The sequence below is a fragment of the Erinaceus europaeus genome, chromosome 5 (genome assembly GCF_950295315.1).
Source record: "Erinaceus europaeus chromosome 5, mEriEur2.1, whole genome shotgun sequence".
Taxonomy (NCBI): Eukaryota; Metazoa; Chordata; class Mammalia; order Eulipotyphla; family Erinaceidae; genus Erinaceus; species Erinaceus europaeus.
Window position 1 is genome coordinate 38,022,050 of NC_080166.1, and position 27,379 is coordinate 38,049,428.

At 41.1% G+C, this 27,379-nt stretch overlaps 1 protein-coding gene across 4 annotated transcripts in view; it reads left to right on the forward strand.

The window, feature by feature from the left end:
• Positions 1 to 27,379, forward strand: part of RAI14 (retinoic acid induced 14) — a 176,315-nt gene that overhangs the window by 7,831 nt on the left and 141,105 nt on the right. For all 4 annotated transcript variants that reach the window (XM_060191212.1, XM_016191604.2, XM_060191213.1 and 1 more), the window contains exon 2: positions 11,191 to 11,275. In XM_060191212.1, coding sequence (XP_060047195.1) covers positions 11,240 to 11,275 — 36 coding nt within the window. In that variant the 5' untranslated portion in view covers positions 11,191 to 11,239. The remainder of the gene's footprint in view (positions 1 to 11,190; positions 11,276 to 27,379) is intronic.

The window sequence follows — 27,379 nt, forward strand, 5'->3', positions numbered from 1 at the left end:
TCTATATCTAGGTTTGGGGACTTTCTTAGAAAGTGAACCACTTGGGATGGAATTAGAGAATACTATGAAAGGAAAGGTCTCACCCAAGTAATGAAGCCGAAGGGTTGTCATTCCACACCTGAAGTCTCTGGACATAGTCTGAAGTGAAGCATGTTGAGGTGGCAATCGTTGCGTTGATTAGGTTGCGATCGGCAGATGCAATATTATTTGATATGGATTGGGAGAGGCATGTGGGAAAGTGGGCCCTATCCTAAGATTCCAGGACTGGGGAAATATAGGCTCTATAGTGGAGATGTGAGTTTCCTGCTGTCTTAGGGTTCAAAAAGACAATGGATAGTTAATGTTATCATCACATTATTTGGTAATTGGGTTAACTTTGAAAAGTCCTTTTGTTAGGGTTTGCTGTATAGTACCCAGTATCTTGTATATAGCTGTGCCATTGGTTGCTTCTGATCTACTTGGTCTAGGCTTTTGAGAGAGTCCGCATATCATATACACAGCCTCTTTAAAGATTGATTTGTTACATTTGAGAGAGTTTCACTTGAGACAGAGAGAGGGAAACTGCAGTATCCTCTGGCACAAGAGGTGCTGGGGACTGAACTGTGAACCTCAAACCTGCAAGTCCAGTGCTTTACCAGTTAAGCCATCTAGTACTCACTAAGAGTTATTTTTTTGTTATTTTTTTAAAAATTTATTTTATTTTACTTATTTATTCCCTTTTGTTGCCCTTGTTGTTTTATTGTTGTAGTTATTATTGTTGTCGTTATTTTTGGATAGGACAGAGAGAAATGGAGAGAGGAGGGGAAGACAGAGAGGGGGAGAGAAAGACAAGACACCTGCAGACCTGCTTCACCGCCTGTGAAGGGGCCTGCCTGCAGGTGGGGAGCCGGGGCTTGAACCGGGATCCTGACGCCGGTCCTTGAGCTTAGCGCCATTTGCGCTTAACTCGCTGTGCTACAGCCCGACTCCCTCACTAAGAGTTATTTTTATTATTGTTTATTTATTTATTTTTTTTTAGAGAGGAAGAGTGTAAGAGACTAGCATCAAAGCTTCCTTCAATGTGGTGAGGGCTAGGCTTGAACCTGGGCTGTGCAAATGGCAAAGCAGCATACTACACAAGTGAGCTGTTTTACCAGCTCAAAGTTAGTCTTTTGAAGGAAAAAAAAAAAGTGAGTCAAGTCAGCAATCTTGATCAGCGCCTCTATAATTAGATTCTTTCTGTGCTGTGCAACTCTATGGCACACTGGGTGTGCCTCTTGTTGACTTTTTCCTCCTTCAGTTGCTGTCTCTGTCTGCAAGAGCCAAAAAGCATTTTCTTCAAAATGCCTCCTGTCTTAGCCACTCTCCCTGCCAATCCATCACCTGCTGTGTGGCTGCTCCTGTCTTGTTTGGCAGCAGACTTTCTTTCTTTGTGGCCTTTAAAGCAGATCCTGATTATTTTAAGTACATACTCCCTTGCAACAAAGGGCACTTGATTCTCATTACACTGAGAGTGGCTGTTTTCTATCCAGGTGTCAAAAGAAATAGAAAGAGCACTCCGCTATCCTGGAGCAATCTGCTGGGGCTTTAGGTGGCAGGCTGCTGGCCTGGGGTGCTTCTGCTTCTGTGTGTGCTTTCCAGAACTAGATCACCTGCAGCCTCTCCCTCATTCCTCTCTTACTGATAAGTTCTAAGATGGCACTTATAGTATGTAAGTGCTTTTAATTGTCCTGGGAAATTAAGTATTCATTATTTATTTACTTATTTTTTAATATTTATTTTCCCTTTTGTTGCCCTTGTTTTTTATTATTGTAGTTATTATTATTGTTGTTATTGATGCTGTCATTGTTGGATAGGACAGAGAGAAATGGAGAGAGGGGGGCAAGACAGAGAGGGAGAGAGAAAGACACCTGTAGACCTGCCTCACCGCCTGTGAAGTGACTCCCCTGCAGGTGGGGAGCAGGGGACTTGAACCAGGATCCTTACGCTGGTCCTTCCACTTTGTACCATATGCACTGAACCTGCTGCACTACCGCCTGACTCCTGCTCAGCTCTGGCTTATGGTGGGGTGGGGAATTGAACCTGGGACTTGACAGAGCCTCAGGCATGAGAGTCTGTTTGCATAACCATTGTGCTGTCTATCCCCCATCACCACAGTATTCATTTTTTGCAGTTGTAGGAGGGAGTTGCTATGCAGGACATTGAAGTGGTTCCTCCTTTCCCTTCCCCCCCCCCCCCCCCCAGTCAAAGCACTGTTCAGCTCTGGCTTATTGGTTGTGCCAGTAATTGAGCCAGGGTCCTCTGGCATAAAAGTCTGTTCTGTTAAATGCCATTCTATTTTCCCCAGCCTCAGAATAATGTTATTAAAAATTATTTTTCTTCTGCCATGAGAGCTTTGTGCCTGTATAACTCCACCACTCCCAGTGGACTTTATTTATTTATTTATTTATTTATTCAGATAGAAGGTGAAAGACAGAGAGAGGAGGAGACAAAAATAAGAAGAGACACAGTAGCACTGTTTCCCTTTGGCATGATTCTCCCACATGACCTATGTGCTGGCCAGGGGGCTTGAATCCAGATTCCCACCCATGTCAAAGTGAGTCAGCTTCTGGCACCATCTAGAGTAATTTCTTTTTTTTTTTTTAAATTTTTTATTTAAGAAAGGATTAGTGGACAAAAGCATAAGGTAGGAGGGGTACAACTCCACACAATTCCCACCACCCAATCCCCATAACCCACCCCCTCCCATGGTAGCTTTCCCATTCTTTAGCCCTCTGGGAGCATGGACCCAGGGTCACTGAGGGTTGCAGAAGGTAGAAGGTCTGGCTTCTGTAATTGCTTCCCCGCTGAACATGGGCATTGACTGGTCGGTCCATACCCCCAGTCTGCCTCTCTCTTTCCCTAGTAGGGTGTGTCTCTGGGGAAGCTGAGCTCCAGGACATATTGGTGGGGTCTTCAATCCAGGGAAGCCTAGCCAGCATCCTGGTGGCATCTGGAACCTGGTGATTGAAAAGAGAGTTAACATATGAGGCCAAACAATTTGTTGAACAATCATGGATCCCAAGCTTGGAATAGTGGAGAGGAAGTGTTAGGGAGGTACTCACTGCAAACTCTAGTGTAATCCTGCTTTCAGGTATATATTTTGCAGTAGTTTATGGATACGTGTGCACATAAGCTCTCTCTCACAGAAACTGGTGTATATCTAGGTTATGGGACTTTGTTAGAAAGTGAACTACCTGAGATGAAATTAGAGTGTACTATTAAAGGAAAGGTCTCACCTGAGTAATGAAGCTGAAGGGTTGTCATTCCACATGTGAAGTCTCTGGATACAGTCTGAGGTGAAGCATGTTGAGATGGCAGTCGTTGCTTTGGTTAGGTTATGATCGGCGGATGCAATATTATTTGGTTTGGATTGGGAGATGCATACGGGAAAGTGGGCCCTATCCAAGGGTTCCAGGACTGGGGGAAGTAGGGGCTCTATAGTGAAGATGTGAGGTTCCTGCTGTCTTAGGGTTCAAAAAGACAATCAATAGTTAATATTATCATCACATTATTTGTTAATTGGGTTAACTTTGAAAAGTCCCTTTGTTATGGTTTGCTGTACAGTACCCAGTATCTTGTATATAGCTGTGCTATTGGAAGCTTCTAATCTACTTGGTCTAGGCTTTTGAGAGAGTCCGCATATCAAATACATAGACTATATATTAAAAAAATTCAGTTTGTCTTTTGAGAAACTTTGAGACATACAATTGATTTCCCCCTCTCATATTAATTAACTACTGATTTATATGTCTACATTTTGCTAGGAGTGTACATAAACACCATTCCCACCACCAAAGGACAGTGACCCATCCCTCCCGCCCACTCCCACCCCCCACTGGCCCAGGAAGCTACATGTCTACCCCTCACCACTGGGTTTTTACTTTGGTGCCCTACTTACTAGAGTAATTTCTTAAGAGATAGATATGCTCTGATGTTGAGGAAACATCTAAGTATCCATCAGTACAAGTTCTCTTTTTCTAAATTATTGCCAAAACATAGAAACTTCCACCATGATTTGTAGTTTACAGGCTCAGCGAAGTATGAAAATAGCCACTCCACTTGTCTGTAATGCCTTTTACATTTCCCCATTATTGATTTGATATCTTTAGCAAAGATGTATGGAGAAGGCCAATAGAACTATTAAACACATATACCACATATGAAAAGGACAAAGAAACAAAAATGTCACCTTTCCCTGCACAGAGTAAGAGTGAATGGAGACTGACAGAAAGAAAGCTTTCTTCAAATCAGTCAATTCACACATCTCAGCAGATGGGACTGGTCATCTTTCCTTTGTCATCACTCCTCCATTTTGTCCTTTTGCTATTATGTCCTTATGTAATGTGGACATGTGAAATGTAAAGACGTATTTCCTTTCATAGTGACAGTGACCAGTCTTCTCCCAATTGCATGAACAGGCTCCTCAGTCTTAGCAGACAACTTGTTTTAATCATAGTCTAGATTCAGAGCAGTAAAATCATGGTTAAAATGAAGACAGTGGTACTTGGAATGCCCCAAAAAGAAATTCCTACTGAATGCTTTGGAAAATCATTCAGTTTTTGCTTTTTATTATCTTTATTTATTTGATAGAGACAGCCAGAAATTGAGAAAGGAGGGGGTGATAGAGAGGGAGAAAGACAGAGATACATGCAGTACTGCTTCACTTGCAATGCTTTCCTCTTGCAGGTGAGGACCAGGACTCAAACCTGTGTCCTTGTGCATTGTAACATGTGCGCTCAGTCAAGTGCACCACCACCCAGCCCCAAATTGTTCAGTTTTTAATTGAGAAAAATATGACCATGTTTTTTGAACTGTTTGTAACAGAAGTCTGTCAGTCTTGAGGAAAGTAAAAGTGTGAATCATGTTTTTCTGTAGATTGTAGAGTTTATCTTAAACTCTAACTTCCCACCATTATTTTATCATTGAACTTGAAATATTTATTTGATCTGAAGTGGATTTTCTCTTTATGGTAATAAGTGAATACTAAACATGTAACATATACATGTCCTGCTTAATTTTCTGCCTGCCTTTCATAATAATAATAATAATAATAATAATAATAAGTTATTGCTGAGTGGATATTTTCACTACAGTCTTTGAAGAAGGGAAAAATCTAAATTAACTACCTAATAGAAATAGAGGGAATGCATAAATATTAACAACTGTGTTATTTTATTTAGGTATAGTTATTAATGAGGGAGATTAATGAGGGAGACAGAGACCACCAGAGCATCACTCTGGCACTCCTGTGATGCTGGAGATTGCACTCAAGTCCTCACACCTGCGAGCCCTGTACTCTACCACTGCACAGCCTCCCTGACCTCCAAAAGTCATTAGACTTTTTAGTGCACACACAAAAGGAGAAAGGAAAGTAATTATATCTTACTTGAATTAGTAATCCAAAATATTATCAGTATGTAGTCAATGAACTTAGTAAAGTAGCTAGCGTTCTTTTTTCATAATCTTTAAAATCTGCTAAGTGTTTTTCACTTGCAGTGCATGCTGACTGGAGCTTATTGTATTTTTAATGCTTAATAGCTGTATGTGCTAGACTGATGGCTACAGTGTTGGATGCTGTCTCAGTAATATGTCATCTTGGAAAGTTTGTAGCTCAGCACTACTTATTAGAATGCTAGAAAGGTGATTTATTTATTTATTTTATTTATCTTTATTAAAACTTCCTTGTATTTTTACTCAGTCAGATGGGATTTTTTTTCCCTGCCAGTATTTTACTACAGAAATTCTCTTTAGCCTTATCCTTTAGTGAAGTACAATAGCTTAATAGCTATTCATTATTATTATTATTATTCTCCTTTTTCTTCATTAGTATTAGATAGTATTCCATTATGTGGAAATATCACATTTTGTTAACTTGGTTAATGAATGTCTCCATAATTTCCCCTATTTTTTAAAAGTATGAGTGCCATCACCAAAAACATTCATATTGATATCTTTGTATGGACATAGGTTTTCATTTCTCTTGGCAAGATCTGTACATAGGAGTCAGAATTCCTGCCTCTCTTGTCTGGTAGATTTATGTTTAACTTCATAGAAAAACTACTAAACTATCCTTTTTTACTTTGTGCATGTGAAATTGTTACATGTCATGTCTGAGAAGTGGGCTTGTATTTTTAATCTAGATCAGATCATTCGAGTTTCAAGAGGGTAGGTAGGCACTCAAGGTAAGAAGCTAAGACTTGCAGCGAGAAGTCTGGCATTTGGGGCTGAATGCGGCTGAATGCTAAGTATATATGCAAGTGCATCTCCCGTGCCCCCCACCTCCCAGAGATGGACATAGTGGTGTGTTTAAATGATGATGTTGACATCCACATCAAAAGATCTGGGAACATAGTTGAGGAAGGGTATCTGGGAGATCTTTTACAAAGAATCTCCTTCTAAGGGATAATCACATGGAGTTTCTTAGTCCTGGTGTGGTTTTTATTCTCCAGAGGTAGCCTGTTCTGATTAAGCCCATGCTTTGTGGATTGGAAGGATTTAGGGCATGAGGTACCTTGGAGCTTTTCTTTAGTTGGTTTACTGGAGCATGTGAATAGCAGATGTGACAGACCAGATAGTGGTGTTGCCCAGGGGAATTCTGGCCAATTTTGTATCCCTGCTGTTGGCTCTGGCTGCTTCATGGACCGAGATCTACTTGATGGCACTTTCTGTCTGCAAAGAAGAATGATGCATTTGTTTCTCAAGAAAAACATCTTCTGGACCAAGGCAAGTTGTGACTGTAGGGAGGGAAATTGATGTTCTCATGAGAGTTTTACTGCTTGACGATGCTACAATATCTGAATGATGCTTTAAAAAGAATGTGCTTTTTATTGTCTTGGAAAGAAAAATATAAGAGAGTATTTTAGAAAGCCTTTATGACCAAATGGAAGGATTGCTTATCTAGTCCCGTCCCCCGCCCTTAACCTTTACCATTTAAAGTCTTCTGCTAAAGTCAGGCAGTAGCGTAGCGAGTTAAGTGCATGTGGCACTAAGCGCAAGCTGTCGTAAGGATCCTGGTTCGAGCCCTGGCTCCCCACCTGCAGGGGAGTCACTTCACAGGTGGTGAAGCAGGTCTGCAGGTGTCTCTTTCTCTCCCCCTCTCTGTCTTCCCCTCCTCTCTCCATTTCTCTCTGTCCTGTCCAACAACTACATCATCATCACCACCAACAATGATAAAACAAGGGCAACAAAAGGGAAAATAAATAAAAATAAATAATTAAAAAAATAAAGTCTTCTTACAGACATGCTTCCTAAGGCCTGAAAGATAGTTCACTGGGTAGAGTGCCTGCATTGCATTAACATAGCTCTAACACTGTATGGAAAGAGCTATGGCAACAGAGGAAGCTTCAGTGTTGTAGTATCTCTGCTTCTGTCTCTATCAGATTGAAGAAAGTAGTAGGCTTGGAGTGGTGAAATTGCACATGAGAGACCTAGTTCTACTAAATGCAAACAAAAAAATAAAAAATACCTTGGGCTAGGGAGATAGCATAATGATTATGCAGAAAACTTCCATACTGAGACACCAAGGCCCCAGATTCAGTTGCTAACACCACTAACAGCAGTGCGATGGCAAAAAAGAAAAAAGAAGAAAAAGAAACAAATAAACAAAAGGCACACACATATACACCCCTCCAAAAAAACACTACAAAACCAAAAAAAAAAAAAAAAAAACAACAGAAAAGAAGTACTAGAAACAAAACAAACCTTCCTCTTTGTTGATTCATAGAAGAGATGATATGCATGAAATCACCCAGCCGAAAATTAATATGCAATAATGTTTGATTCGTTTATCCACTCACTCATTTATCCATATGTTTCTGGTTTATGAGTACATCAGCCCCTCAATCAAAATATAATCATAAACCATAATCAGAAAACAACTTTGCTTTGTTTCTGTTTCCAAATGTGTTCAGTGAAGTTAGGCTGTCTTGGAGGCAACAGATGACTTTCCTTTCAATTGCTATGTATTTTTTATTTAGAATTCTGCATGTCTGATTTTAGGTATCAATAACAAGACATTCAAACTCATTTTGAAAGAAAATGTCTTTCCTCTACATTTCCCGCTAGCCTGTCCCCTCCAGGGTAAGGTTGGCATTAAGGTGAGGGAAAGAAGAAGGTAAGGGTGGCCTGAGTTGACTGGCATTGTGGCAAGATAGTACTGGGTACTCTGAACATGAGCAGTGGGTCTTTTTTTTTTTTTGAGTGAGAAATAGGGGAGCAAACCTGAGGCTCTACATAAAAGCAAGCGTTCTCTTGCTGGATGCCATCTCTGGCCAAGATTGTAGTTTTGAGTTGATTCTTCTTGGGCTCTTTCTGGAGGTAGAGGGAGGGATGTTTTGGGCCAAATTGTCACTCCTTAAAGTTCTTGGGTTGAAGTCCTACTCCCCAGCACCTTGGAATGTGACTGTATTTGTAGATAGGACCTTTAAAGAGGGGTAAGGAGTACAAAACAAGGTCATGTGTGTGGGGCCTACTCCTGGGTAATTGGGTTAACTTTGAAAAGTCCTTTTGTTAGGGTTTGCTGTGTAGTACCCAGTATCTTGTATATAGCTGTGCCATTGGTTGCTTCTGATCTACTTGGTCTAGGCTTTTGAGAAAGTCTGCATATCAAATACACAGCCTATATATTAAAAAGACTCAGTCTGTGTTTTAAAAACTTCGAGACATATAATTAATTTTCCTCTCTCATATTAATTAACTAGTGATTTATATGACTACACTTTACTAGGAGTGTACATAAACACCATTTCCACCACCAAAAGACTGTGTCCCATCCCACTTACCCACCCCCACCCCCCACTGGCCCAGGAAGCTGCATGTCTACCCCTCACCACAGGGTTTTTACTTTGGTGCCCTACCAGTTCAGCTTTTTCTATGCTTAAATCCCTGGCAGTTAGCAAGGTGTAATTGCATTGTATACAGTTTCCAAGACAACATGTATTCTCTCATTTCTACTGAGATTGAGAAGGTTGAAAAGGACCACAGGGAAGATGCAATAAAGGCACAGTCCCCAGATTAGTGTCATCAGAATTGATAAGGATGACAAGTTTTCATGCTCTTCATCCAAGGGTCCTACTGAATGCCAGCAGCAATAACAAAAGTAAAGATGGTAAAGTAAAAAAACTAAAGATGGTAAAGTAAGGTTTCTGGACAACTTGAGATGGTGACAAGGATAGGAGGAGGGATGAGTATGGTCATTCATTCAGTTCCTTGCAAGTAAAAGCCCTAGTGCAAAACACACACACACACACATACACACATACATATACACACATACATACACACACACACACACACACACACACACACACATAGAGCAATGGAAAAAAGCATTCAAAGATTAGTGAGACTTCATGGTTGAATCCCATCATAAAGACTGCAGACAAATCTTATAGGCTTTTAAAATTTTTTTTGGTTCTGTTTCTACCTCTGGGAAATGAGGAGCTTAGAATGGATCAATAGCCTTAATTTCCCCACCACCACCACCTCTGATTTCAGTATCACCTTATTGATGAAATGTTGATTTATTATTTTTCTTGTCACAAAGGTACATTTCTACATTTCCTTAAGGTAGAGTAGCCTTAACTTTTGAAAGGTGACAATCCTCTTGCCCAATAAAAATAAGAAATTGGGGGGTCGGGCGGTGGCGCAGTGGGTTAAGCGCATGTGGCGCAAAGCGCAGGGACCGGCGTAAGGATCCCGGTTCGAGCCCCCGGCCCCCCACCTGCAGGGGAGTCGCTTCACAGGCGGTGAAGCAGGTCTGCAGGTGTCTATCTTTCTCTCCCCCTCTCTGTCTTCCCCTCCTCTCTCCATTCCTCTCTGTCCTATCCAACAACGAATTGCGTCAACAAGGGCAATAATAATAACCACAACGAAGCTACAACAAGGGCAACAAAAGGGGGAAAAAAAAATGGCCTCCAGGAGCGGTGGATTCATGGTGCAGGCACCGAGCCCAGCAATATCCCTGGAGGAGGAAAAATAAAAAAAAAATAAAAAATAGAAAAAAAAAAAAATAAAAAATAGAAAAAAAAAAAAAAGAAATTGTCTTCCTTGGAGCTGTACAGTAGAGAAAACAGTGCCATGCATGAAGATTCAGGTTCAAACCTCTAGTCTCTACCAGCAGTGGGGCGGGGAGTTGCAGGAGTCAAAGAACAGTGCTGCAGATGTCACTTTTTCTCTATCCTCCTCTTTCTCTTCCTTTCCATTTCTGTTTCTGTCAGAAAAGGGGGACAAAAAAGATGGTAGAGTCTTTGTTTAGGCACTAAGCTGAGAGAGAGAGAGATAGTTATGACAGATAGATAGGTACCATACTCAAAGAAAGCATGTTCAGGTGATTTCTTCAGTTTTTTCAGCTCCAACTTAGACTTACTGAGCCCTACAAGGATCTGGGGAGTTTGGAGTTATCTCTCTTTAGAGTGACTTATTGAGGAATGAACTATTAGATGTAGGAGGTTATGTTGTCAATGACTTTTTTTTTTAATGAGAAAGATAAGAGGAGAGAGAAAGAACCAGACATCACTCCGGCACATATGCTGCTAGGGACTGAATTTAGGACCTCATACTTGAGAGTCCAAAGCCTTATCACTACACCACCTCTCGGACCACAGTGACCTTTTTTTTTTTTTTTTTTTTTAACTATTGGGTTGTTGGGAAAGTCTTGATGTATTTCTTTTTCTATTCAGAAATGTGTCATGACTTCCAACAACCCACCTTGTGTATTGGCAGTTGGGGGGGGCACACTAAGAAAAAGGAACAGGGAATGCATGCCATCTGGAATATGGACTGTTTTCTTTATTCCGCACTATAGTAGACTTGAAGGAGGCTACTGGTACCATAACATGAGGTTGTATAGAGGGAGTAGCTCAGTGTACAGGTGCTGTCATTTTTACAATGCCAGTGAAGCAATTATGTAAACTTGTTCTGCTAAGGCTTAGGAAGTTGGGTATAAAGTTTTGCTTAACTTGAAAATGTCAGGGTATATCCTTAGGAGTGCATATCATGAATGGGACTAATTTGTTCTCAAACGGTTCTTGACTATTTCCAAACTCTTAACTCTACCATCTTCCTAATTCAACCCCCGTCTCCTACCCATGGTCCAAAGTTGCAACACTGTCAGGAGAAAATATCTAGTGTTTAAACCTAGATACTTACAAACTTTCTATCTTTGCTTAGGTGTTGAAGAGTTTCCCTTAGAGCTGCTGGAAGACTGAATGGACTAAACATGAAGAGCCTGAAAGCGAAATTCAGGAAGAGCGATGTAAGTACCCAGTAACACATCCTTGGGCTGCTCCACTCCACCACTGTCCCCAGGAGCAGCAGAAACAGTGCTTCCTTCTATTTTGATAAGATGCTGGGTTAATCAGCTACAGAAGCTGGCAACACTCAGCACCTCAGCTAGGGTGGCTTTTGTGAATGAGGTACACTCTGTTCCTTGGCTGTTTGTGTGCATAGCTTTCCAAATTGTTGTATTCTTGGGATCTGTACTTTATCAAGAAAGGAAAATTCAAATTAACATCTTAAGGAAAAGAATCTAGTACTTTGTCGAGAAAGGAAAATTCAAATTAAGATCTTAAGGAAAAGAATCTAATACCTTCTAAATAAGATTTACGATATCATTTTTAGAAGAAACTAGTCTCATGAGAGTGATTAGGCATAAAGTATTAGTATTGCTCATCTTTCCTTTCAGAAACTTTTTTTTGTTTTGTTTTGTTTTTAGCTCTCTGTGAAGGCTTTTGTGGTTAACAACAATATCTATTGCTGCCTACACCTTGACTCTCCTAAATTCCTGGGGTTCTTAATCATGTGTTATCCATCACAAAAGATTTTAGGATGCAGGAACCAGTGGTGATTTCAGAATTATAAAACAAAGTCTCCCAGAGGAGAAAACAAAGACAAATGATAGGACAGTGGGATTTTTACACAAATGATACTTTAACGAAAGGTCATTTCTTAAAAACTGTCGAGATTCCATTCTGTGCTCCAGACATTTTGAGAATCGAATGGGAGAAATTCAAAGAAGGGTATTGGGTGGAAACCCGGCTATGTCATTCTCATCATGGGCTTATTCAACTATCATTTCACATTAGGTAATTAAAGGTGAGCCTGGATTTTATCACCTTGCCATGAGTTATAGGATATCTTGGCACAGTGACATCCTTGTAGTAAATGAAGGCTGCTTCTTTTATGACTGTTATGACTGTCACATGCATACCTCCACTTGGCTGGAGCTTATCTCCTAGGATTACATAGTTACATGTAACTTACTGTCCTGATAAGACAGACCAGATGAGATGTTTGTGGGGTGATTCTAAAGTCTGGTTCCACTTAGAGAAAGTTAGAGCTAAAGGTTTTTTTGGGGGGGAGTTTGTATTCTCAGTTTTTTTCTTCAAAAAAGTACATTAGTAATTTTAATTTTAGTACATTAGTAGCAGCATGTTGGGAAATTATGAGGATGTGGTAGAGCCTGGCAGGGTTTGACCTGAGGAGTGTGTCTATCCCGTCAGTCTCTCTCGGCAAAAACAACACTCCACCAAGAGGTTGAGCAAGGAGGTACAAGAGTAACCCCAAAGGTTTGCAGACTCCCTGCCTCACAAAGCACCCTGCATTCCTGATACTATGGCCTGCTCCCTTATTATCTACATAATCATTGTTTTACCTGAAAGATCCCCACCCATTCCATTCCTTTGATCTGTCTTCTTTCTACCCTCAAGACCCTCCCTGCCTGCAGGGTATTATTATTTATCCTACCAGTTAAAACCCTCGCAACAGTTGCTAAGGAAGTTACCTTTCCCAACCCCCTTTTGCCTTTCTCTGCCCCTTTCCAAACCTTGTCAGTCCATTTCCATTTCTGACTTGCCACTTCTGTGTCCTACCGACCTTTATAAGAATCGAATTGCCAGGGGTCCGGCGGTGGCACAGTGGGTTAAGCGCATGTGGCGCAGTGGGTTAAGCGCATGTGGCGCAGTGGGTTAAGCGCATGTGGCGCAATGCGCAGGGACCGGCGTAAGGATCCGGTTTGAGCCCCCGGCTCCCCACCTGCAGGGGAGTCGCTTCACAGGTGGTGAAGCAGGTCTGCAGGTGTCTGTCTGTCTTTCTCTCCCCCTCTCTCTCTGTCTTCCCCTCCTCTCTCCATTTCTCTCTGTCCTATCCAACAACAAAGCAACGTCAACAATGGCAATAATAACCACAATGAGGCTGCAACAACTAGGGCAACAAAAAGGGGGAAAAATGGCCTCCAGGAGCGGTGGATTCATGGTGCAGGCACCTAGCCTAGCAATAACCCTGGAGGAAAAAAAAAAAAAAGAATTGAATTGCCTCACCGCCACAAGCTCTGTTCATGAGTCATCTCCCTCATGTCGCTGAGTGAGTAGCAGCCCAGGCTGGCTCCGGTCACATTCTCTGCAACCCAGAGAGTACACGCCCGGGAACAGGCACCTCTACACTAGCCTGGCAGCAGCACACCTGGTAGAATGCACACATTACCATGGACAGGGACCTGTGTTCAAGCCCCTGGTCCACATCTGTGGGGCCAGGGGAAACTTCACAAATGGTAGAGCAGTGCTATAGGTCTTTCTTTCTCTCTATCTCTATCAGAAAGCAAAGGGGGGAATGACTGCCAGGAGCAGTGGAGTAGTTTAGGCACTGAACCCTAGCCATGATGCTCGTGGCTAAAGTAACTTAAAAAATAATAAATAAAATATTATGTTTCAGTTGTCCCACATTAGGATTTGGTATTTGTATATACTACATTGTGATTATTGTCAACTGTTTAGTTTTCATCTGCTACCATACAAGTGATCTCCTTTACCCTTGCTTCACCCTTTGTTCCCCTCTGAAAGCCACCATTTTGTTCCTGTAATTGAAGCATTTATTTTTTGTTTGTTTGCGTTTTGTGAATTTATCTTCCACATGAATAAAATCTTGTGGCATTTGCTTTCACTGTCTAAATTATTTTACTTTGCATAATATCCTCCATATCCCATTCTTATTCTCTAGGTATATTATTAACTAAAACTCAGAAAAAAATTTGAAGTGACTTGACCAAAGTCATTTTTGGCCTGAAAGGAAACCTGTCTGATTTGATTTCCCTAGCCTTGCCTGTTGCTACTCCCCCTGAGAACCTCTAATCCACTTTAGCTGCTAACCCTGTGTCACTGTAGCCTTTATGGCTCATTTGGCTTTGGTGAAGAAAGAAAAGACAAATAAATGGAAAATAGGGCCCAATTGAGCAGATATAGGATTGCAAATTATGTGATTAGGCTAGCAATTATCTTTTCCATTCCAGAGGAATTTGAATAGTTTCTTTTTTATACAAGTTGAGATTATTTTTGCAGATTTTGATCATTGTAGCATTTTCTGATAAATGAACCAGGGTGGGTGGTAACGGTAGGCGGATAGGTTAGTAAATTTCTGGTTTAAAAATTGAAAACTGAAGCCATAGGAGGTACTTCTGGACTCTAGTCATTAAATAAAACCTAATGCTTCCATGACAAAATATATATCTTGTTAGTAACACGGCAAAGCTCCTGTAATTTGGCAACAGAAATGTTGTGATCTTGGCAGTTACTCTTAAGAGAAGAAATGTTAGAGAAACAGGTTTGTAGAAGGGAAACAAAGGAAATTGTATAACAGAGACAAATAGTATTAGATATACCCCAAATTCCTTCTTAAAACCACACCATTGTAAAGCTAAATCTAGAGGACAAATAACCAGAGGAAAACTATTCCAAACTCCACTTCATTAATTAGCTATATGAAAATAACCATTACAAAGTACTCAGCTTGTATCTATAATTTATAGTGCTTTAAAAATTTTTTTTCTTTCTCTTTCTTTCTTTCTTTCTTTCTTTCTCTCTCTCTTTCTTTCTTCTTCCCCTCCTCCTTCTCTTTCTTTTTTAATGATTAATAGTGGTTTACAAAATTGCTAGAGTACCAGGATATAAGTTCCACACCACACCTACTACCAGAGTTCTGTGCCTTCACCCTCCCAGTGATAACCACCAGGGTTCTCACAAAATCCTAAAGACAGTTTGAATAACCAACTTTTTACATGGAAGCTGTTTACTTTTACTACAAGTCTTACATAGTAGCTATTGCCTGGCCCATTTTACAGATGAATAAACTGAGCCTTAGGGAGAGATTAGTGACTTGTCTGGGTTTGTAGAATTCTTAAGATGCAGAGTCATGTTTTATGCTAGAATAGCCTGATTCTAGACCCCAGGTCTCCCAAGAGACAAATTTCAGATGGAGATTTGATTTTATGAAAGAGAACAATAGACAGTAGTTTAAAAGAAAAAGCACTAGTTCAGGTCTAGATTTGTAGGCTCTTCCCTTTACTGAACCTCAGGATTTTTACTGGCACTCAGGATACATGGGAAGTCTGTTTTCTCTTTTCTCTCTCTCCTCCTTTCCTTCCTTCCATTCCAGGTAGAGGCAGAGAAAGAGGAAAATAAACCACAGCACCAATGCACTGGGGGCTCTGGACATAAAGCTGGGTTGTAGGCTGGGCAAAGCAGTATATTACTTTCTCTTAAATCATAAACCCAAAACCATGTAGGATTTGAGTTATTTAATAATTATTTTATTTTTATTTATTTGATAGAGACAGAGAAATTTAGAAGGAAAGGGGAGATAAAGAGGGAAAGAGATAGAGAGACACCTACATCCCTGCTTTACCACTTGTGAAGCTTTTCCCCATAGGTGGGGATCAGGGGCTTAAATCCAGGTTCCTTGCACACTGTAATGCATGCATTTAATCAGGTACACCACCTCCTGGCATAGGATTTGAAAAGTTAAAAATAATCTAATAATAATTGCTCCCACTGAGAAGGTAGAGGAGGGGATTTGTTTTTCTATATATACTTTTTTGTTTGTTTTTTTTAATTTTAATTTTTTTTTACATATCCATATGTAAACAGGTCACAGTTACAAGAAAAACAAGTTGTAAACTGTTTAAATTCAATTAAATTAGCCAAACCTGAAATATTTTTCAAATATTTTTTAAGAGAAGAAATGTTAGAGAAATAGGTTTGCAGAAGGGAAAAAAATTCCCTAAAAATTTTTCCTTAACTGAAATAAATTCTTTTTCAAAGAAGGATCCTAAACCATTAGCCATCACATTTTCCTGCTAGTCTTTGTATGAGTCTGAAAGGAGATAGAGAAGGAGGGGAAGAAAAGGCTCTTTGTGTTTTTGGGTGGTAAGGGTATAAGGACAGCAGATCATGTTTGCGCTTTCATAGAAAAGAAGGCAGATGACCTGCTGGTGTGGTGAGTGGCCTTTCAACCAGTCTATATCTGGGACGTCTGCAGCTAGACCTGTCCTGTTAGTTGTCATTGAGAACAAAGCCCTGGAGGGAAGGACAAGAGTGACCCAAAGAAGCTACCCCTGGCTGGCTTTAAAGTCACTCTCTACTACAGGCCCATCACTGGGAAGGTAGAGATTTCTGTTGCATGTCCTTTCCTTGGCTTAGACTGCTACCAACTTCAGGACAGGTTTATGTGAGAGTGGTGGGGAATGAGCCAGATTCTGAGAATGATAGTTCCCTTTACAGGTGGAGACTGGGACTTAAACCTGGGTCCTTGTGTGTTAGCATGTGAGCACTTAACCAGGTGCACCACCACCTGGACCCTAAACTAAACTAAACTAATTCCTTCTCTGCCTCTCTCCTTCTCTTCCTCTCTCCCTCTCTCCCTCTCTCCCATGATAGAAACAGGCTGCGGGTATGGATTGACCTGCCAATGTCTATGTCCAGTATAGAAGCGAATACTTCTATATCCCAAATAGAATTTTGGTTCATACTCCCAGAGGGGGAGAAATGTTAGGGGATGATTACTAGAGGGCTTTGAAACCCAGCTCCATCAGGATCAAGAGAGAAAAGGAAAAAAGGAAGTAGTAATAGGTGTAGTTGTGACTTAAAATGGAAGAAAAAGCAAGACCATATAAAAAAAATGAGAAAAATAGATAGAAAGTCAATCCATATCTATAAACTTGGGAGGACCACTATGGCTTCCAGTGGACGGAATGGGGACACAAAACTCTGGTGGTGGGAATGGTGTGGAATTGTACAAGCTCATGAACCTAAGGGTGATGGGGAAAGTTAGATGCAGAAAAGAACTAAAGAAGATAAAAGTATAAAGAATGTAGATATTAAAAAGACTTTCAAGAAAGTTTATATAACCAGTTGTTAAATTGTAAAGTATAGAAAGTAAATGTTATAGATTTTCAGAGAGGGATGTCTCAATGGCATTGGGAGAATTTAGGGGAGCATTATGAAAGTAAAACTTCTTCCCAGGGTAGTTAGCCATGCAGCACAGTAGGTAGATTCGTTCCATAATTTGCCCTTGACATTAAAAAATTATTATTTTTTTAAATTAAGTTTTTATTTATTTATTTATTTATTTATTTTCCTTTTTGTTGCCCTTGTTGTTTAACATTGTTGTGGTTATTAATGTCATTGTTGTTGGATAGGACAGAGAGAAATGGAGAGAGGAGGGGAAGACAGAGAGGAGGAGAGAAAAACAGACACCTGCAGACCTGCTTCACCGCTTGTGAAGCGACTCCCCTGCAGGTGGGGAGCCGGGGGCTCGAACTGGGGTCCTTACGCAGGTCCTGGCGATTTGTGCCACGTGCGCTTAACCCGCTGCGCCACCGCCCGACTCCCAAAAAATTAATATTTTAAGAGCTTAGAGAATGCTTGTGGCGGCTCTGAGTCTTCTAGTAAGAATGTTGTCAGTGTTTCATTCTAGTTTTAAGACTGGATGTAGTTGATTTCAGTGCTTATAAAATGAGCAGGATTCTAAATCATCATTATTTACATCTTTTATGGTTGTAGTTTGAAAGAGACTTCTTTACCTCTTCAGACATTTGCAGCAACTAGTACATGGTTCCACATGGAAAAATGAGCTGTCATCATGAGAAATGAGGCCAAGAAGGTTGGGATTTCCCTTTGCTAATAAAACACTCAGGCTTCTGGAATTTCTTTGTAAATGTCAATCTTTAGAACGTTGGGTGAAGTGGGTGGAAATTGAGGAATGGAAAACAAGGTTGAAAGATCTTTGTAAGAAATCTTTCTGAGAAATGCCCCTCAAACATGGCTTCCAGAGTTTACTTTTTGGGTGTGTATTTAATTTCATGAAAGATTTGTTCTCAATTATGTTTTCCATTGTAATAGGGAAGCAATGAATATTCCATTAAAAAAATCAAAGCAGCCAGTTCAAAATGGCTGGCTCCACGAGAGGCTGAATTGATGATATTTCTTTACAAGACAGCAACTGGGGCAGCAGTTTCAGCCAAAGAAATGCACACTCTTGTGAATCTTGAGAAAACAGACACATCCTATTCAGACAGGAGTTTGAATTTGTTGCTTGTTGAGAGAACAGCTCTCATGAATGTTGATAACTATCCACTTCTGCCAAGGTAATTTTTTCCAGGATTTTTTAGTCATGTGTTTACAGATAGCCAACACTCACACACATACATGCACACACACACACACACACACACACACACACACACACACACACACAAAATCCAAATCTGCTGACAGAGGAGCCTTGACTAAATCTGTTGTAAAGCTAAACCTCTGTTTCTCTCTTTCCATAGTCATTACTTTAAAAGATAGTAGAGATAATCTCTTTGGACAGAGGTATGAGAGTTTTGTAAACTTTTAGAGAGTTAGCAATGGGTTGAATTTGTGTCAAGCTACATATTTTTCAGGTCTTGTCAGCCCTTCTTAAATAAGGAATCTGCTTGCTGCCTGATTTCACCTTGTTTTTCAGGGCTACTGTGAATGCAGACTGATCCATTTAAATGACAGAAATGATGATCTCATAGTTTTGGAGACTAATTCAAGGACAAACTGTGGACATGGTTGGTTTCTTGTGAGGGTTTTTGAAGGAAGATCTGTTCTATACATCACTCCTAGTGTATATTGATTTGCTTCCAAGCATTGACTTATAGTTGTAGCACCAAATATCTTCCCTTTCTTAATCTTTGCATGTGTGTGTGTGTGTGTGTGTGTATTCAGAATTCCCTTATTTGTAACGAAACTAGTTATTGGATTAGGTTGAACTCATTTTACCATGTCTTCCTCCTTTAGACTCTCATCTCTAGAAAAGGTTACATGATGAAATACTCAAGATATCCCCATAATAAGAGCTGGGTGATGGTTTACCAGGAAGAATTAACAAATCACCATAACAATTGGGGGGATACATAGACTTTTACCCCCCCCCCAAAAAAAAAAAGACCCTCTATATCTTTCCGTCTTGGAGCAGTTTCTCCAAAGTCCTAACTATCCCCCCTAATTGAACACAAGCGCTCATCTGCCCTGCCACCACAGTTCTTCATGTTAGAGTAAGGCCAAAGTATTGCAAGATTTTCGTGGCTCTAACTCCCAAATATATAATATTAAGAGCAAGAGTGAATATGTATTGATGATAGACCACTGTAGCAATAAAAAGTTTTTGATTATCATTTTCTTTCTGTGTGCCAGGCATTGGATCAAGCCCTTTGCATACTCTGTATCATGTAAAGTCTATCAAACTGATCCCAATGAAGACTGTGTGTTGTAGTAACACTTCATAGTGGAAAAAGTTACATGCATGATTTCACAGATCCTAGGCCAAAATTTTCATTCATTCAGGAAGGGAATGAGTGAGGGAGAGAGGCCATAGCATAAGAATTTCACTTGTTGCTGTGTCAGTCCCAGCTGATGTTTATACTTATACCTGTGCCATGTGCTTGGCAGCACAAGTACCCTAACCAGTAAGCAATTTCTGTGCACCCCCCTTCTTGATAATTGAGTTTATCTGGTCAACTACCATACACTTTTGCTGACAGAGTACATTCACATTCCTAAATTTCAAAACTTTATACTGCATGAATTAGGTTCTGTTCTATTGTCTTAAATGTTCTTGCCATGAACTTAGGATGCCATTGCAACACTAGTTGTTATATCTATATCATTTCCTATGGTAGGGAAGGATCTGGGAAGACCTCAGACTCCCTGAGAGGCAAATTCATTTCAGATTTAACTTTCAAAGGTGGAGAGAATAGATGCTGCTTCAGTTCTGTAAGTGAAACCAAGAAAACTTCTATTTTTTTCCAGTTATTTATTTATTTTTTATTTAAGAAAGGATTAATTAACAAAACCATAGGGTAGGAGGGGTACAATTCCACACAATTCCCACCACCCAATCTCCATATCCCACCCCCTCCCTTGATAGCTTTCCCATTCTCTCTCCCTCTGGGAGCATGGACCCAGGGTTATTGTGGGTTGCAGAAGGTGAAAACTTCTATTTTTAAATAAGGCACTATTGCTGACTAACTGGATTACTATGATTTCATTCTACTTACTCCAGACCATAACTCCAGGAAATTAGGGTTAAATCTGATACCATTCCAGCTGCACCTGGAGACTAATATGAAACTCACAATCTAGTCCCAAAACTTGAGAGGGAAATCTGATAGTCTACACAAGCGTGAATCATCTAGGTTATTGTTTCTTATCTCTTTAATTGTGAATTAATTACCTAACAATTCTGAACTGCTCTTGGCCTAGATCTCTGTGTGTAATACTGCCCAGCCTGTATTTTTAATTTTTTTAATAAGAGACAAGTGTGGACTCATGAAGCTGTTGAGAAGCTAATGGGGCCCTTTTATGAGGTCCCAATGTTTATTATGATGTAGGATAAAATGCTTGAACAAAATACAGTAGTTCAAATGAGGTAGACATAGTTCCTTCACAAGTAAGAATTTCCTGTGCTCCATGGTCAGCAGGGGGTTCTCCTCTGCAGATTCATCTGGGGCTCTAAATCCTGAGTTGACCTTGAGTCCTTCCAGAGTTGTACTCTGGAATGCACAGTCAGTGAGTGGCCACATGTAACTGTTGAACATTGGAAATGTGACTGGTCCAAATTGAGAAGTGCTGTAGACACTATATTTCAAAGACTTAGTGCCCCCAAAATGTAGAATATCTCTAACCAATATGTTTATATAGTTGTTCATTGACATACTAATATGGTAGACATGCAGGATTAAACATTCAAATTCATTTCACCTTTTCCTTTCCTTTTTTTTTTTTTTTTTTTTGCCTCCAGGGTTATTGCCTCAGTGCTGGCACTATGAATCCACTTCTCCCGGAAGCCATTTCTTTTCTTTTTACAGTAGGATAGAGAGAAATTGAGAGGGGAGTGGGAGGTAGAGAAGGAGAGAGAAAGACAGACTCCTGCAGACCTGTTTCATTGCTCATAAAGTATTCCCGCTGTAGATGGGGAGCAGGGACTCAAATCTGGGTCCTTGTGCAGACCCTTGTACTTAGTATTATGTGTGCTTAATTGGGTGTGCCCCCGCCAGGCCCCACTCTTCCTTTTCTTTTTATTTTTTAATTAGCTATTAAAAGTTTTACAAGGATATAAAAAAAAGTCTGTCTTTTGGACAGTGCTGGCCAAGGGTGGTGTCCCTACTGTATGTTTCACATTTCAGTCTCCAGGAACCAGACAGAGGGGAGTGAAACAGAAGCATTTCCCTTTGAGGAGTGTGTGATACTGAAGGCACACAGTTCATTGCCCTCTCATGAGCTGACAGGAGCCTAGTCATGTGCGCTACCTAGCTACTTGGGAGTCAGGGAAATGTTTCCAGCTGATTGTCACAGAAGCAGCTGAACCTTTGGGGACAAAGGCAGTGGGTACAGAAGCAGATGAATTCACAGGGATGAGCTCAGTTGTCCTCTATTCAGAGAAAGTGACTTTGAAATTATTACCCCTAATGTCTTTGAATGTGACCTTGGAAAAGCAGTCAAATTAAAATAAGATCATTAGGGTGGGTTCAAATCCAACATTACTAGTATTCATATTAAAAAGTAGTAATTGAGATGCTGAGGCAGACACACGTAGAAAATTATGTCAAGAAACAAGAGGAGAAAGTCCCGTGACTCTGTAGGCAGAGATCTCAGAGATGCATGTGTCAAGGATTGTTAGCAGCATTCTGGAGAATTCAGAGGGTAGAGGGTAGAATGGATCAGTTTTTCATAAACAGCTCTTAAAAGGATCCAGCCCTGCTGACACCTTAGCTTTGACCTTAGAGCCTCCAGGATTATGAGATTAAACTTCTGTTGTCAGTGCCACCACTTTATGGTATTTATGATGGCTGTCCTGGGGAACTAATAATATGCTGGACCACAGGCAATTCCTCCTGTGAGTCTTCTCTGAGAGCTGGATAATAAAAAAACGTGGTGGGAGGTGGGGTGGTGCAGCAGGAATGTAGCTCAGTGGGCAGAGCATGTGCTTAATGCATTATGAGCCCCTGGGTTGAGGTCCCCTGTCCCCTAAATTAAAAAAAAAATCACAAAAAAAGTCTTCTGAGTGTTAAACATTACTGTCATTCTGTGGTTCCAGTTACTTTTACTTCAGAAGTAAATATTTGCTAGTATTTGTCCAGTTCTTCATTGTTCTCTTGGGGGCAGTCTGTTGCAGCTTGCTGTTTTGAGTAAAGTTAAATGCCCATATTAGAACTGGAAGTGCCCTCTCCCTCTCCCTCCCCCTCTCCCCCTCTCCCCCTCTCCCCTCCCCCTCTCCCCCTCTTCCCCTCCCCCTCCCCCCCCCCTCTCCCCCCTCCCCTCCCTCTCTCCCTCTCCCCTCCCCCTCTCCTCCTCCCCTCCCCCTCTCCCCTTCCCTCCCCCTCTCCCCTTCCCTCCCCCTCTCCCCTTCCCTCCCCCTCTCCCCCTCCCTTCCCCTCCCCCTCTCCCCCTCCCCTCCCCCTCTCCCCTCCCCCTTTCCCCCTCCCCCTCTCCCCCTCCCCTCCCCTCCCCCTCTCCCCTCCCCCTTTCCCCCTCCCCCTCCCCTCCCCCTCTCCCCCTCCCCCTCTCCCCCTCCCCCTCCCAGTCTCCCCCTCCCCCTCCCCGTCTCCCTCCCTCTCCCTCTCCCTCCTCTCCTCTCCCTCTCATTCTCTCTCTGTCTCCCCTCCCCTCTTGATTTCTAGCAGCCTCTATCCAATAAATAAATTAAATTAAATTTTTTTTAAAGGGGGGAGTGGGGCAGTTAAGAGCACATGGCGTAAAGCACAAGGACTGGCTCAAGGATCCCCACCTGCAGGGGAGTCGCTTCACAGGCAGTGAAGCAGGTCTGCAGGTGTCTTTCTCTCCCCCTCACTGTCTTCCCCTCCTCTCTCCTTTCTCTGTCCTATACAGTAAGGACAACATCAACAACAACAATAACTACAACAATAAAAAAAAACAAGGACAACAAAAGGGAATAAATAAATATTTAAAAAATAAAAAAAAAAAGAACTAGCAGCTGATGACATTCAGTTATCAGTCAGGGTTTCCCTTTTTATTCTCATGCTGTACTGGATGACCCAACTTCATAAAACATGGGATTAACAGAGTCTGATATAATTATACCATTTTAGAATTGCTTATACAAGTAGAAGCTGTCATGACCTAGCCCCACATCTTTATAGAAAGGTTGAGGAATGATGTCAGCCTACAAGTATATATTATGAACTTAGTTTTAGGTCACATTGAGTGCTTATATTCAGTTAATGTGAGATCTAAGCATTTTATTTATTTATTTTTTTCCAAAAGCAAAGATGATCTTTATTCTTTTATCACAATATTTTATTTTTTTATTTGTGATTAACAGTGGTTTACAAGATTATAATATTACAGTTCCACACCATACCTGCCAGCAATGTTCTGTGACCCCCCACCCCCACCTCCCAGAGATAACTACTATAGTTCCTACAAGTCTTAAAGACAGTTTGTTTCTAAGCATTCTTCTGTTGTTGTTGACATTGGGATTTCACTACTGAGGCTGACTTTTTCAGGTAGAGAGACAGAAGAGAGAGGGAGAGGGTGAGGGAGAGAGAGAGGCAGGTTGAGAGACTACATTACTGAAGCTTCCAATAGTAAACATGGGTTCATCACCTTCCTAGGTGAGCTGTCTTACTATTCTTGAGAATTCTTAACTATGTGAGTACTTTTCATATGAACATATATGCCAGTTGAATATATATGCCAGTATGACTATCAAATTGTGGGGCTTAGACTTTGATCAGTGGCCTAGGAGGTGACAAAGTGAATAGATACAATGTTGGACTCATTTGCATGAGGTCCTGAGTTTGATCTCTGGGTCACTTATGCCAGAATAATGCCCTGGCTCTCTCTCCCTCCTTCTCTCTCATAAATAAGATTTTAAAAATATAAATTAAATAAAAATAATCAGCAGCAAAACTTTAGGTTTGTTCCACTAGAACTTAAAATAGTTCCCAGGCATGTAGCTTTACTAGTATAACCAAAGATGATAATATTTTCCATAGCTGCATTCCTTCTTGATTTATTAGGTTGCTTTTATACTATTGCTTGCAAAGCCCTGTGTTTTTATGTACTTACACAATTGAATATCTGAGCTCAGTTAGAATTTCTTGTTTGGATGGGGAGATAGCGTAGTGCTTAGGATTGGGCCTTCTTATTTATTTATTTATTTCTGATTTAATAAGGATTGACAAGACTGTAGGATAAGAGGAGTACAATTCCACACAATTTCCACTACCAGAATTTCTCATCCCATCCCCTCCATTGGAAGCTTTCCTGTTCTTTATGGGCCCAGGATCATTGTGGGGTGCAGAAGGTGGGAGGTCTGGCTTCAGTAATTGCTTCTCTGCTGGACATGGGTGTTGGCAGGTTGATCCATACTCTCTATATTTCCCTAGTAAGGCAGGGCTCTGGAGAGGTGAGGTTCTAGGACACATTAGTGATGTAATCTACCCAGCTAAGTCAGGTTGACATTATGGTAACACCTGCAACTTGGTGGCTAAAAAGCATTAAGATATAATGCAGAACAAATTGTTTAATAATCAGGAACCTAAACAAACATAAGAATATAGCAGATGAGATTTGGGGTCTCCATTTCGGAAAAAGCTAGGAAGTCTGTTTTAGGTATATTCCAAGGGACCCATGACTTTACTAATTTTTGCCTGAGTCCAACAGCTAACAGGCAGGTGGGCTAAAGGTATTGCCTGGAGAGATGGTGTCAAGAGTTGGAATTAGGACTAGAAAACTGGATCAGGGCAGAGAGTAGCTTCTAAAGATGGGAAAAGAATTTAAGTACCATCAGTTATAAACCCCATCAATCTGATTCGGGGCCCATATACAGCCTATGTAACCTCTGCATCCCTGTAGGTCTGAGTTCTCATTCTGTGGTCATAGCTAGGAAAATTCCAAGCTGCACTAATTTCAGGACCTATCTTCCTCGAGTGGCAGACTATATCGACTCAGCCTCCCCACCATTGTTCCACACTGAGGTCACAGAAGTGTTGGCTGGATTAAGAATTTGGTTGCCTCTTGCCAGAAACAACACATTTTCCTGTGACATCTACTGCATGATGAAGTACCATTCTCTCTCCTTCTTCCCCCCTCCCCCCCTTTCTCTCCCTTCCTCCAGGGTTATTGCTGAAGTTTGGTGCTGACACTATGAATTCACTGCTCCTGGCAGTCTTTTTTCCCCATTTTATCTGATAGGACAGAGAGAAGTCGAGAGAGGAAAGAGGGAGAGGTGGAGAGAGAAAGGTAGACACCTGCAGACCTGCTTCACCGCTTGTGAAGCATCCCCTCCTGCAGATGGGGATCCAGGGGCTCGAACCTAGATCCTTGTGCAGGTCCTTGTGCCTAGTACTATGGGTTTAGTCAGATATGCTGTTGCCCGCCAAGACGTATTATTCTTTATGCCCACTTTACAGAGAAGAAAACTACAACCAGGTGGCTTGCTGTGTTGGTTTGCCAGTAGTACAGTTGGTGGCTTAGAATATGTAAATATATTATCAAACAGTTCAGGGGAATGGAAGGCCTGGATGAAGGTGTCAGCAGCCTGAGTGTTAAGCCAGAGACTCCAGCGTGTGTCTTTCCCCTGTTCTCCTTTCTGAGATGCCTGGGCTTGTAGATGCATCACTTCAGCCACTGCCTTCATCTTCACATCTATCTGTGTGTGTCTACATGCCTTCTTTTTATAAGGCTACTGATCATATTGGATTAAGGAACTACTCTAGTATGAACTCATCTTAACTAATTAAGTCTGCAACACCCTGTTTCTAATAAAGCCAGGTACTAGGGTAAAGTTAGAGAGGACACAGTTTAGCCCATAACACTTGTCCAGAGGACAGAGGTAAAGTGGCAAGCAAGCTGTGGTACCACACTTGCAACGGTGTCTGTGACTGCTTATGTGTGCCCATGTTTGCTGTCAGATATAGAAATGATTCCTGCCTACCAAATAAGAGATTTAAAGTTCTGCCTTCCCAGTGGCAACTGACATGATAATCATGGCTGAACTTTAACCCAAACATACTTCAGTGGAACCTGCTAGCCAGATTCAGTAATCAATTTTGAAAACCTTTCCTGTGGGAGATAAGAACAGGGCGGAGATTACGGAAAAGCAAAGTGGTTAGACCTGTTTTGAGAAAGGCTTGGAGGGGGTGGGTAAAAGAAAGAGGATCTCAAATGCAGATTGGGACCTGAGACTTAAGGAATGTGAATAATTGTTTTCTGTTTTCAAAGCCACTAAGGCTGTGTTGGCTGTGTGTGCCAGGGTTGGGGCACAGCTGTCCCTTCCCCATTGGTAGTGTTTGGAACTGGGGTCAGGTTTCCAGGACTTGGCTATACTGTGAATAACTGGAAGGTCAATTGTTTTGTAAACTCTGGTGAGTGTTCAATAAGCCCCACAGAGGTGGAAGTGTGATACTGTTGATTCCTGCTTTGCCAGTACATTTGGAAAGCCACCTTAGTCCTTCCATATAGAGAAAGCATAGATTTAGGTGGCATCTAGGGTCATGGTAGGTAGGATGAGATCATTGTTGTTGCTCCTCCTCCACTTTCTCTTCTTTGTCCCCCTCTTTCAGTAGCACCCATCCCAACTCCAGGCCTCAGCTACCAGTGTTGAGCTAATGACAGAGCAGCAGCATAAAGGCTAGATAAATAGCAAATGGTTATGCAAAGACTTTTTCTTGAGTCTCCAAAACCCTAAGCTCAATCTCCAGCATCACAAACTTAAAGTGAACAGTGCTCTAGTCCATCTCTCTTCTCCCTTCCCTATATATCCACCACTCTCATTAAAACAAAATAAATAAAATATTAAAAAGAAGAAGAGCAGCATGAAAATCCTGATTGTTCATCCATCATCCCTGCTCATTCCTCTGACTTCTTTACTTGGTATTTATTACACTTCCTGATACCATGGAGAGCAGTAGAATTTTCGAGGTGAATTTCTTTTAGGGTGGGTGGTGTGAATGTCCTCTTAATCTGTGTTACAGACATTGAAGACATCTTGGGAGAGTCTGCCTTGTTATGTACAACTCTTTGTGCACTTACTTGCA